A 12,056-nucleotide genomic window follows, 5' to 3' on the forward strand; every position below is an offset into this window, starting at 1 on the left:
AGTATGTTAGATAAAGAAAAAAAGACTTTAAGTAGTTTTAAAATCAGATTTTTCTGAACCAATATTAAAACTTGCTGGAGCTGCGAAGCATATTGCTCTGAATTAATTTCTGCATAGCGTCACCTTATTTAAGCATTGAATCAGGTAAACTGAACTGCAATGCTGTATAGGAAAGTGTAGTCAGGTCTAAAAGCACAGAATCCCGAGGAATCCTGAGGTTTTGAGATTACGATACTGTTCCCTGAGCTACAGTTAATGAAATATAAGACTAGTGGAAACAGGAAGTGCTTGATACAAGTGCTGTCCATATACCGCATGTAATGTTTTACCATTTGTGGGAGAAGTAGCTACGAGTACTGGGAAAAGTCTTCCAGAAATCTGGAATAAAAATTGATGAAGAGAAATTAATGATAAAGTTAGAAAGGGAGCAGATTGAATTATGTTGAAATAGGAACAGAAATGGGTGACGTCACCTGCTGGATTAAATGTCGGTTGAGGATTTACTATGCTAGTATCGTACTCAAGCTGGCTAGGGTATCTGATAGTTAAGCGTTCTGAATAAAACCAACTGATTTTCTTACCATTAAATGTGGTTTCTTGCATTTATTACTAACGGTAAAAATCTCATTGGTTCTGGAAATGATTGTTTAACATCCACGGATAGTACCATGTGAGTCCAGGTGATGTAAGAGGCTTGATGTTGAAGCTTTAGTGGGCAACAGTTTGATTGAACAGTCACACAGAAATACTTCTGAAACAATTTGCTAGCAGCATGCAGTATTACATAGATGCAAGAAAGATGATTTATTCTTACCTTGCAAATTCTAGAAGAAATTTTCTTTTAAATTTTAAAAAATAAGGTCTTTGTTAAACTCTCCCTGCTTGCCCCGCCCCCTCCATATTTGCAGCTTGTTTCATCCATTCAGAAGATTCCTGTGCTTTGGCATTTAAAAATAAGAAAAGTAAGTTGTAGTTACTCCAAAAAAACATGCAAAAAATTGAACCTGGTGAAGCTGTAGATGTCTTGTCATTGCATGTTACTCTGTCTGTTTGTTGTCTTTGGTTGTATAGGTATTCCAGGGCCAAAAAATACTTACTCTTTGCTCTGTGATTGTACAACAGTTACATAACAATGTGGTCCTGATCCAGCTTCAGGGCATCTGATTGCTAATGATTCTGTTTCATAAATTCATTAGGTAATAGCTGCTGTTTATGTATGTAAGGTGATGTGTACATATAGTACCTATTATCCGTCACTGTTTTAGCATTTGTCTTAAAAGGCAGGAGAAATTGTTGGGGGATGAAAGTTACTAAATAGGATGACTTTTCCTTTTGCTTTTTTGATGATTTATCTGTGCCTTACTGAAGTAACAAGCATGAAATTCGTAAGTCAAACATGATCTGAATAATCTATTTCCAGATGGAGACTTGTATCTTTGTGTAGAATGTTTCTTCAAATATGAATTTATTTTGATAGGATATTATCTACCAAATGATGATGGAGAATTTTACCAGTTCTGTTATGTGACTCATAAAGGAGAAATCCGTGGAGCAAGCACACCTTTCCAGTTTCGTACTTCTTCCCCTGTTGAGGAATTGCTCACTATGGAAGATGAAGGAAACTCTGATATGTTAGTGGTGACTACAAAAGCTGGACTTCTTGAGGTTTGATTCAACAGTTCTTAAAATGTTATCTTCTTATTTATTTTTTCATATATACATACGTTTGCAGGTATTGGAGAAAAAAACAGGAGGAAAAAAACCTACATATGTATGCGTAACGTATATATTTCTGGCTTGTCCTCTAGTATTTGATTGGAGTTTAGAACGTTTGCACATTAAATAAGTAAAGATTTTAAACTGGTTACGGGTATGGTATATCGCTAAGCCTAGACTGACAAACCGTAAGGAGTAGATAGTTGCCCATCTCTCACATTGGTATTCTCTAGCTAACTGGGGGCAGGGAAGACACCCATTGTGTGAAATGCCGCTTGTTGAAAGGAGAAAAAAAAAAAAAAAACCAACAACCAACAAAACAGAACCATATCTTTAACTTGTCCACAAGTGAAGAGCCTTGGAAGCTAAGCTGAGTAATTGCAGGTGTCTAAGTATATTAGAATAGCTGTTGTTTTATTTAAAGCAATGTTTTGTGTGTCATATTCTTTGCTAGATGGATGTGGTTAGACTGACATGCTTACATCCAGAGTCAAGATGTTTCCATTTGCTTGTTGATACTTTGTAGGCTGAAAACTACTTTAAAAAAACAACACAAACAAGCCCCAAACAGGAAAAAAAAAACAAACCATCAACCCCAAACCAAACCAACTTCAGTGTATGAGCTGATTATTGGAAAACTTGCTCAGTACAGTTTCCTTACCTTGCCATCAGATATTTTATCTTTTTGTCAGTTGCATCTAGGGATGTACATGCATGTATTTGATTTCCAGTTTTCAAAATTTAGGGATAAGAGACTTAATACAGAGATACATCTGGGATATTTTTACTTTTCGGATATATATACACATAGAACTAAAACTAAGGAAAAAGATTTTTTTCTTTTTTCCAAACGTTTTTTATGGTCTTGGTTCATAGAATCATAGAATGGTTTGAGATGGAAGGGACCTTCTAAGGTCATCAAGTCCAACCCCCTTGCAATAAGCAGAGAAATCTTCAACTAGATCAGGTTGCTCAGAGCCCCGTCTAGTCTGACCTTGAATGTTTCCAGGGATGGGACATCTACCACCTCTCTGGGCAACTTGTTCCAGTGTTTCACCGCCCTCATTGTGGAAAAAAAGAATATTTCTTCCTTCTATCTGGTCTGAATATCCTCTCTTTTAGTTTAAAACCATTACCCCTTACCCTGTCACTACAGGCCCTACTAAAAAGTTTGTCCCCATCTTTCTTATAAGCCCCCTTTAAGTATTGAAAGGCCGCAATTCATGTGCCAGTCCTTACTTTTGGCTATGTGTGCATTCATTTTTTTGGGTGAAATTGCTAACGTTGCTTTAGAGTGTGTTTGTATGTGTCTCTACACTCGGCAGCCACTTTTTCACCAAGCTGTCATCGTCATGATTAGCTCCTGTGTAGTTGCTGTCACTTGGGAACAGCTAAAGCAATGAAACTTCAGAAATTTGGGAATAAGGGGAAAACTGTACAGTAACATAGCCAGAGGACACACATTTTGTGCTTTTGCTCAAACACTGGATTTATCCACTTATTTGATAGGAATGAAGGCGAGAAGAATTACCAAAACCCAATGTTTTTTTTTTTTGTTTTTACAGTTTAAAATTGAAAAAATAATAAAAGAAAAAGAAGAACTATTAAAGGTAACTTCTGTTCTGGAAAAGGAAACAGCACAACTCAGAGATCAAGTTGAAAGACTGGAAAAAGAACTTAACCATGAAAAGCAGAGATGTGACCAACTGCAAACAGAGCAAAAGGTTAGTTGTTTAACTGATTAAAGCTGACTCATAATGTCTGTAATCCTCCTTTTTCAAGAACCAGTTAAACTGTGCTAAAATCAGCTATCAAAACCCCTCGGCAGTTAGATAGACATTTACACTAGAATAGGTCAGTTCCTATTAACCTCCTGCCACTATTCCTTTTATGTCGTAAAATGGTTAAAATATTTAAGGCTTTTGGTACCAGGCTTGGTAAGATAATCGATGACAACTGTTACCAGATGTTTGACATTTAACTGTGGAATTCATAGTGAAAAGGGATTGGATAGTTTAAAGTTTGCTTACATTAACTTAAAATGGAGGAAGGCTTTTCAAAAAATTCCCATTAAGGAATAACTACATAGAACACAGGGTATTGAAAATGGTAAAAAGTTTTGCTATTAAAAGCAAAGATCAAAACTTAACAGACAATATCACTGCCAGGGCATATAAAGAATGAAAAGTAACTAGTCACTCCTCTAAAAGACTTCTCAAAGATCTGAAGATTTCTCAAAGGGAAAAGAAGCACAAACGTAAAAATCAATTTACAGTGTTAATTGATAGTGAAAATATAAATCTAGCCTGAAACAAAGTAAGCTTAATTTGGAATTCTACATGTGGTAAGGAGGAAATCTAATATTATAAAAAAGGCACAAAAAAGTTGGACCTAATCTATTTTTAAGCTGATACTTTTTAAAAAAACAACTTTTAGGAGGAGATTAAAAACATGTGGGAGGGAGGTGGTGACATGGACAAATTTGAAGTAATGAAGCCTATATAATTTAGCTGTGGACAGCAGTTAATAGGCTATTTCTAAGTACTAGTATGTATGTCAACAGTTCTGCATGATACACCTTTAATAGAAGAGTTTGTTGAGGGAGTTTGAAACTGTTGAAACTTTGTAGTTTACTTTTGAACAATCACAGTGAAATGGAATCTTGACTAAGGAAAAAAGAAAGGGTAAGATCTTGTTTAGAAAAAAGTTTTTCCTATAAAAGAATGATTTTAATTTCAAGTGCATGGGAGAACTAGCTAAATGAGATGAGAATTAAATATTTAAAAGTATGCACTGCGTGAATTTTCAGAATCGTAAGCTTGGCGGATAAATCCGAATGAACTACATAAATACATTTCATTGTTACTTGGGGTTCTCATTTAAAAAAAATGTTTGAAAGTAAACTGTCAGTTCTTATCCATATTAGCTCTACAATACCATTTTAGAACAATTTGTGAAATGGGATTTTGATGGCAGTCCAGCAAGGATACAGTTAAACTGTATAGGAACAAAGATGTTTTGATACTTTCTCGTATTTTGCTGTGAATTTCTATAATAAAAAATAATTTTGCCTTTAAGGTACCAGAACTTAGCAATTAGAATTTAATTTCAGGAATGTATGTTTTTGGTGTTTTTTTTGTTGTTTTGTTTTGGCCTTGTATTTTAACAATGTATTATTTTTTTCCCTTTTTGTAAGTACTTCCATGAAGAAGTGCACAGATAGTATTTTGCTTGTCCAAAGAGCCCACTTAAAAAAACACAATAGTACAAAGTACTGTATTTTAAAAGCAGCAATTACATGAGCAAAGGAAGTGGATACATCTGTACATACACATGCATTTGGTTCTAATTGAGTGCAGAGATCTTTATTCTGCTAATGTATTGGCAACTACTGTTTCTTTATTACCATTTGTATTGTGATAAGGAGGCCCTGGAGTTATGAACCCCTTTATACAAAATACTCATCAATCTGCCTCTTTTCTGAAAATCTTACTCAGTTCCTTCAGAGCAAATAGTATGGGTATCTAAGCTCATGTCTTTGTCTTTTGATCAGATACCTTACTAAGCTACTTTATATTTTCATAATTAAATTGAACAGAATGTGGATGATGTTGTTAGGGTACATAAGTTATCTTATTGTGGTACAGTGTAACAAATAGAAGGCAGATTAATGATGGAAAAGCTCTGAGTTCATAATATGAAAATGTTTTGTTCAAACAGACTTTTCTTAAAATCCCCCTTTTATTCATGTTTATTCGTATGCCTTTAGACTACTTTCCTCTTTTTGGTATTGATTTTTATCAGCCCTTTGGTTTCACAAATAGTTCAGGAGTAGTTTGGATCATTGAGAAATGTCTGTAGAAACATTGCTTTCTTAATGTAGACAGGATAATTGTTGACAGACAATGTCACAGCTGTATCCCAATTAGTGTTTCCCTCCCACTCTTGATTATTTGATCGCTCTTGCCCACCTAGTTACTCTCACAGAATTCTGGGCAGTCTTCTCCGTCTGCTTTTCACCTAGTTGGGATGCTTTGTAAGTGATCCTTTAGAGGCTCTTTGGGGAAAACATTAGGAACAAACGAGCTAAAAGTAGATCAGTCATTTAAGAACATAGCATACAAAACAATCTATTTAGGTATAATACAATCAGTGTTCCACAAAGTTTGAATATTGGGCTCTATGTATGTTTTTAAATGGCTGCTTAACGTAGTATGTACTTGTTCCGACAAGGCCAGTTTAGGGAGGGGCTAAGTGAATCTTTCCCATTCTCCCCTTTATTCTGCCCCCCAACATGCACACTCTGCACTCCAAAGGACTGTATTTTCAGTTACAGGAAAACATAGTATTCCTCTGTAGGATTTTTCATGCCGGTTAAACTGTTCCTAGATTTTTGTTTTTCTCCTCAGATGACATTACATTAGCTCTTACAGAGTGCGAAGGTTTAACTTAATCTGCTACTACTGTGTGGGAATTCAGAGTAAATGCAAAATTATTGGATGTGTTTCAGAAATGTCACATCTTTTTCTTACAGCCTTCTGTTAGTCTTTCAGAGTTAATTTCTACTTGCTAGGATGATGTTCCCTGGTAGCATACCTTTACTTAGAATCATGCTGTATATACAGCTTGCAACTCTACTAATATAACACTGTTAAAATAATGATGTAGTTACTCAGTATGATTATTTTACTTAAGAATATGACTGATGGTACATGGTGACCAGAACTGTTTCAGGTTGCTTTCAATATTTCAACTTTTCCTTTGGTTTCCTATTAAGATAGCTTGTTCACTGGTACATACGCAAGTATATTGAGTTACATTAGTAAACTGCTTTAATCTGCATATATTTTACTTTTGGAAAAATTTAAGAACATTGACTCAAAAACTGTGTTCTTATCTAGAAAATAATAGTACAAATATTTATAAGATACGTCTAATACAAATGTAAAAATATATACCTGTGTAAATAAAAAGTCACGTGCTTTTTGGTCTTTGTGTTCCCAGTTTTGTGTGTACTTAAACTGTGTGTAAGCTCTCTGGCAGCAGTGCACTTGCCTACTGTTTTAAGATTTAATATTACTGGGCTGAACAAGGGAAACATGCTGTAGTTGTTTTGTCAGTCTTTCATCGGTCACTCTTCTGACACTCTGCAACCATTCAATTTTGTGAATACAGGTTCTGTACTCTTCTGTAGAGAGCAGAGCTTGCAAAAGATACTTTTTCAATCATTTGTCTCCCTCTAGTGGGAAGACAGTACTTCTGAACTGATTTCTGTACTGTTACAGTGGTGACAAGTCTGAGTCCTGTGGCAGTAGTTTCCATAAATGTTTAACTTGAGTCAGAAGCAACAGATTTGCAGGTTACCTGATCATTCTTTGATGCTGTGAGCGTCTGAATAGTGTTTCTGTTATGACATTGGCATAAAATTGAGGCAGAAGTGAATTTACTGACTTGATAAACTTTTTCTTCATTGCTTTCAATGCACCGTTTAACTTTTTAAAAGTGGGTTGATTCATCTATCTGATTGAGAGTTTTAATAGGACATCCATCTAAATTCACATTTCTACTGATAGGTTCTACTTGCACAGTAGGTTTTTTCATTGGAGAGTTTTATTCAAATATCAGGGATTCATTTAAGTTGGCTTTGATGCTGTATTATGAGAGTTTCTCTGGTTAGATAGTAACAAAATGCTGTTGTACTGCTGACATGCCACATTGCACAAGTGCCAAGTTGAGACTGCATACATAAAAGGAAGTGAATTGAGTGTTTTTTCAGTGCCTCTTTAAATCAGGCAATGCTGATATTGTTTATGTATGCTGTATGTGTCAAAATCTCATGTTCAGGGGGATGCATTCTTTAAAAAAAACCCAACAAAACAAACCTCAAACAAAACAAATCCAAACAAAACCAACCACCCAAAAAGCAAAAGCCCAGACAACAACCAAAAAACCACCCAGAACCCAGAAAGCAAAAACACACAAAACCCCACCCCCCGATCTCCCCCAAGTCCATATAAATAATGTTTTAAAGGTAGAAATTAAACACTCAAGAATTGCTCAGGTTGGCATCACCAGTTATAGCACCCAAGGTGCTGTAAACATCCCGTGAAAAGAAAATGCTGTTTTATTGTTTTAGTGTATGAATATTTCTTAAACTGACTGGTTGAAAATTATTTCACTGGATGATCAAACAGATTCTTTTGAATTTCTTAAATGTTTTAGATAGGTATCCTGTCTGCGCTTCAATTCAAATTATGTATTCATGAGAATGGCTTTTTGCAAAAGCGATAGCTTGTAGTGAAATTAGATGTTTTAAGAAATTAACATTCTGAAATGTAAATGCGTGTTGCAAAATCATAGTGTGATTCACTTCAGCTGCCTCCTGCAAAAACTTGCACATCTGTAGTGTTTGTGACAGTAATTGCGTGACTGATGTTACTTAGACAAACTTTTACAGAGTTAGGCCTTAGTTTTGATCTGTTTAGCAATGTTAGTTGAAGAGATTAACACAATTAAACTACTACCACTGTGGTATCTTAGGTTTTTGGAACAGGTAGACTTCAGTGTTTTTAAAGCAGTATTTCTATTGCCAATCATAGTCACAAAGATAAAAGCTTAATATCATTGAGTTTATTTGGAATTTTTTTTTTACTGTTTGACCTTAGGGCCTGCTTAAATTTTATTTTAGAAAGAAAAATTAGAACTTGAGGTTTCCTTTCAGTGATTGTCCCACTGTACTCGACACTGGTGAGGCCGCACCTTGAGTACTGTGTTCAGTTTTGGGCGCCGCAGTATAAGAAGGACATTGAGGTGCTGGAGAGGGTCCAGAGAAGGGCAATGAAGCTGGTGAAAGGTCTTGAGAATAAGTCTTATGAGGAGCGGCTGAGGGACTTAGGGTTGTTTAGTCTGAAGAAAAGGAGGCTGAGGGGGAGATCTTATTGCTATCTACAACTACCTGAAAGGAGGTTGTAGCGACGTGGGGGTTGGTCTTTTCTCACAAGTTACAACTGATAGAACAAGAGGAAATGGCGTCAAGTTGTGTCAAGGGAGGGGTAGGTTAGACATTAAGAAAAACTTCTACACTGAAAGGGTTGTCAAAGACTAGAACAGGCTGCCCAGGGAAGTGGTTGGATCGCCATCCTTGGATGTATTTAGAAGCCGTCTAGATGTGGAGCTTGGGGATATGGTTTAGAAGTGGGCCTGATAGAGTTAGATAATGGTTGGACTTGATGATCTTAAAGGTCTTTTCCAGCCATAATGATTCTATGAACATACAGGCCTTGTGTTACAGGGCACTGAGCACACTCAGATTTTTGCAGTGGCTGCAATGGTACTGTGTTGCGTTTGTCATTTGTCCTCAGAGGTCCCTTTAAACAGCGTGTCATGTCAGCTAAGTTTGTTACATCATTCTGTTGGAGCTGACTATGATGTCAGTGGGATAAACAAAAGGCTCCTGCAGATCATTTCCATCTAGATCCCCTAAATTCTCTACAGGGTATGAAGTATAATGGTTCCCCTGACATTAAATTGCATCCAGATAAATCAATCCACCTGAAACTTGAAGTGCTGCCGGTTTTTTGGTGGTGTTTTTTTTTTTTTTATTAAATAAACTGTCTTGTATTTCGTGAATTGACCTCTTTGGTTTCAGAGTTGCATAGCTCACTTTAACTTTTCATTTTTCTTCATTACAATGTATGCGTGCTGTAAAAAGTAGAAGAAAGATTGCAGATCATTGAATTATAGAATGGTTAGAGTTGGAAGCGTAGGAGTAGGGAGTAGGAACAGATATTAGCTGTTAATCAAAGGTGAATATTTTAAACGTGGAATGGCCTTTAAAAAGTGGACAGGGAGTTTTACATGTTATGCAAAAGAAAGATGAAGCATAAAAAAAACCATGCTGCCCATTGCCGTATTGCGAGATGTCACAGCTGGAAATAGTCTTGGGTTGTATTTTTCAAGTATTTTATTCTGTCTGTTGGATATCTCTGCCTTAAGTATGTTTGTAAAATGCGTTGTGTATGTTGATTCACAGGAAGGGATGTCTGTAGTGCTTTGCCTCCATTAACTGGACTATACTCCGAAATGTTTTACTGGTGTTGCAAAAATCTATTAGAAGTAAGAAATAAGTAGGGAAAGCATGTAAATGAGAATCTAGAAACTTCGTCTATTCCATTCTCAAATTAAAGATTATTAGTCCTTTTGTAGAAGTTTAATAAATAGATTTTAAACATGTTTCAGGGAAGAACATAGGCATGATCTTCGCATGTCTGTTAGAGCTTATAATAGCTTTATGAGGTTTCAATCAGTGTATCTACGATTAGGTTACGCAAATGTAAAGCAACTCATCTGTAATTTAGAACTTTGATATAAAAAAACTGTTCGTTCGATAGCTGTTTATAATGCACTGTGAGCAAATCACCTTATGTGTAATAGCAGTTCTTTTCAGGGGGAGGACAGTGTTTCATGTGATTACAATAAAATTGTTTTAAAAATAAGCCATCTTAAATCTTTTGCCATTTTAGAATAGCAGTAAAGATTTTGGTGCCCCTGCCTTTCTTCTCATTCCCTATCTGAAGGTACATCAAAATTTTCAATGTGGAATTTTGATTCTGGGAAAATAAATTCACTAGACAACTACATTAAATTTTGTTTCATTTCACTAGTGAAACTCCTAGTAGTTATAGAAATTTTTGTTTTAGTAGCTTCTTGTTTTGCAGCAATGAAGCTGACGTAAGTAATTTCTGGCTGCTTGTTGTGACCCTTGTGATGCAGTTTGCTTTCCTCCTCCACCCATAAGGCTGTTGCAGCTCTAGGGATGGAGGACAAGGGAAGCTGCATTTGTAACTGGCTTGAAAATACTATCCAGAGTAAAAATAACCTTAAAATTGTTGGGTGTTTTTAAACCATTTCATTAAAATGATTCATGCTCTTGCTGTGCTTTTCTTTCTGTTAAGAAGGTGGAAGAAAAGGTATAGTATTTGTAGATGTGCCAGATAAATTAAGAGAAATTAAGTAAACAGGTATTGAAGAAAGTAGTTCTCTTTTCTCTAATAGCAGTTGTACATGTAGTTGATGTGTTTATTATATTCTTCCCCTTTAGACTCCTGCTAAAACACAGTCGACTTTAACCTGTAAAATAGACTAAGAGTATTCAGTTTAAATTTTACAGGCACTGAAACCGCTGTAACCAGAGTGTGTGGGACTAGGATTGCAGCATCTAAATTGAATTGCTAAGAATTCTGTAAAATAACAAGTCGTCTCTAAAAATTAATCCTTTTTTCTTTCAAAACTGTAGGCTTTAGTTGTATCTAAACAAGTTTATTAGGTGAGAATCTGTTAAGTATGGAACTGTTACATTTTAATACCATGTCCCTTTAGAATAACTAGCAAAGCAGCATCAATTGTAATGCTGTTTGTGGAGTGAATTTTTTTCAGGCTATTAATTCCTTTTAATATATGTTACCTTTGGCAGCCTGTTTGAACTGTTTGTACAGTTTGTATATATAATGTATCAGATTAAATTCTTTTGAAGGCACTTAGGTTACAACAGTTACAGTTATACCAAAGTGGTGTTTAGAGAAAACACAGATATGCATTGAAATAGACTTTTTACAATACTAGACTTTCAAAACATGGGCAAGTAATTAGTCTCCACTGCACTAGAGAAGGACAAGCAGTTATAATGTGTGTTGTTGCTGCTGGTTATATAGCAAGTTTTACTTGGAATACTGACTTTAATTAAAATATCCTGTGTTCATTCCACCAAGTACATATATTTTTGGTTGCAGGAAACTGATAGCTCTTCAAAAATAAAGACCTTATGAAAAGTATGGGTTATCTTCTCCCATGCTGTTTTCAAAAAAGATCGTATATTCATGCTCCCTTGAAATTCTTTATTATATTAAGGCATATAATAAAGCCATTTCGAGTTTCAACAGTTGTAATCTATTAATCTATTAGTCCTCTTTTTTTTTTTTAATAGCATAAGTAACAAAAATTAAAATTGCTTTACATCCTGGTATAGTGTTTAGGAAGTGATGGGGTCATCAGTTACATTTGCCACCCCCTCAGAATTCAACACCTCCTACCCCCCTCCCCCCAAATCATAATGCCAAAACTTCTGCTTAGTTGCTTGTAAAAGCAGGGCTTAATTACACTTGCAAAAAGTGTATTTTGACAATTAATGAGTAAAAACAGTCCTCATTATATTTTATTGTACTTAAAACATTGTTAGGTTGGAATCTGGCCAGTAGGGGTTCTCCGTAAACTCTGGCTGATGTGTTTCTCTTGATGTAACAGTACAGTCTTGTTGTTTCAGGGCATTAAGCTTTGTTTAAAAA

At 35.5% G+C, this 12,056-nt stretch overlaps 1 protein-coding gene across 4 annotated transcripts in view; it reads left to right on the plus strand.

Moving 5' to 3' along the window:
* Positions 1–12,056, plus strand: part of TAX1BP1 (Tax1 (human T-cell leukemia virus type I) binding protein 1) — a 62,666-nt gene that overhangs the window by 20,637 nt on the left and 29,973 nt on the right. For all 4 annotated transcript variants that reach the window (XM_009887182.1, XM_009887185.1, XM_009887183.1 and 1 more), the window contains exons 3-4: positions 1,478–1,665; positions 3,282–3,440. In XM_009887182.1, the coding sequence (XP_009885484.1) occupies positions 1,478–1,665; positions 3,282–3,440 (347 nt within the window). The remainder of the gene's footprint in view (positions 1–1,477; positions 1,666–3,281; positions 3,441–12,056) is intronic.

This window comes from Charadrius vociferus, unplaced genomic scaffold, assembly GCF_000708025.1.
Source record: "Charadrius vociferus isolate BGI_N301 unplaced genomic scaffold, ASM70802v2 scaffold366, whole genome shotgun sequence".
In the NCBI taxonomy this organism is placed as follows: Eukaryota; Metazoa; Chordata; class Aves; order Charadriiformes; family Charadriidae; genus Charadrius; species Charadrius vociferus.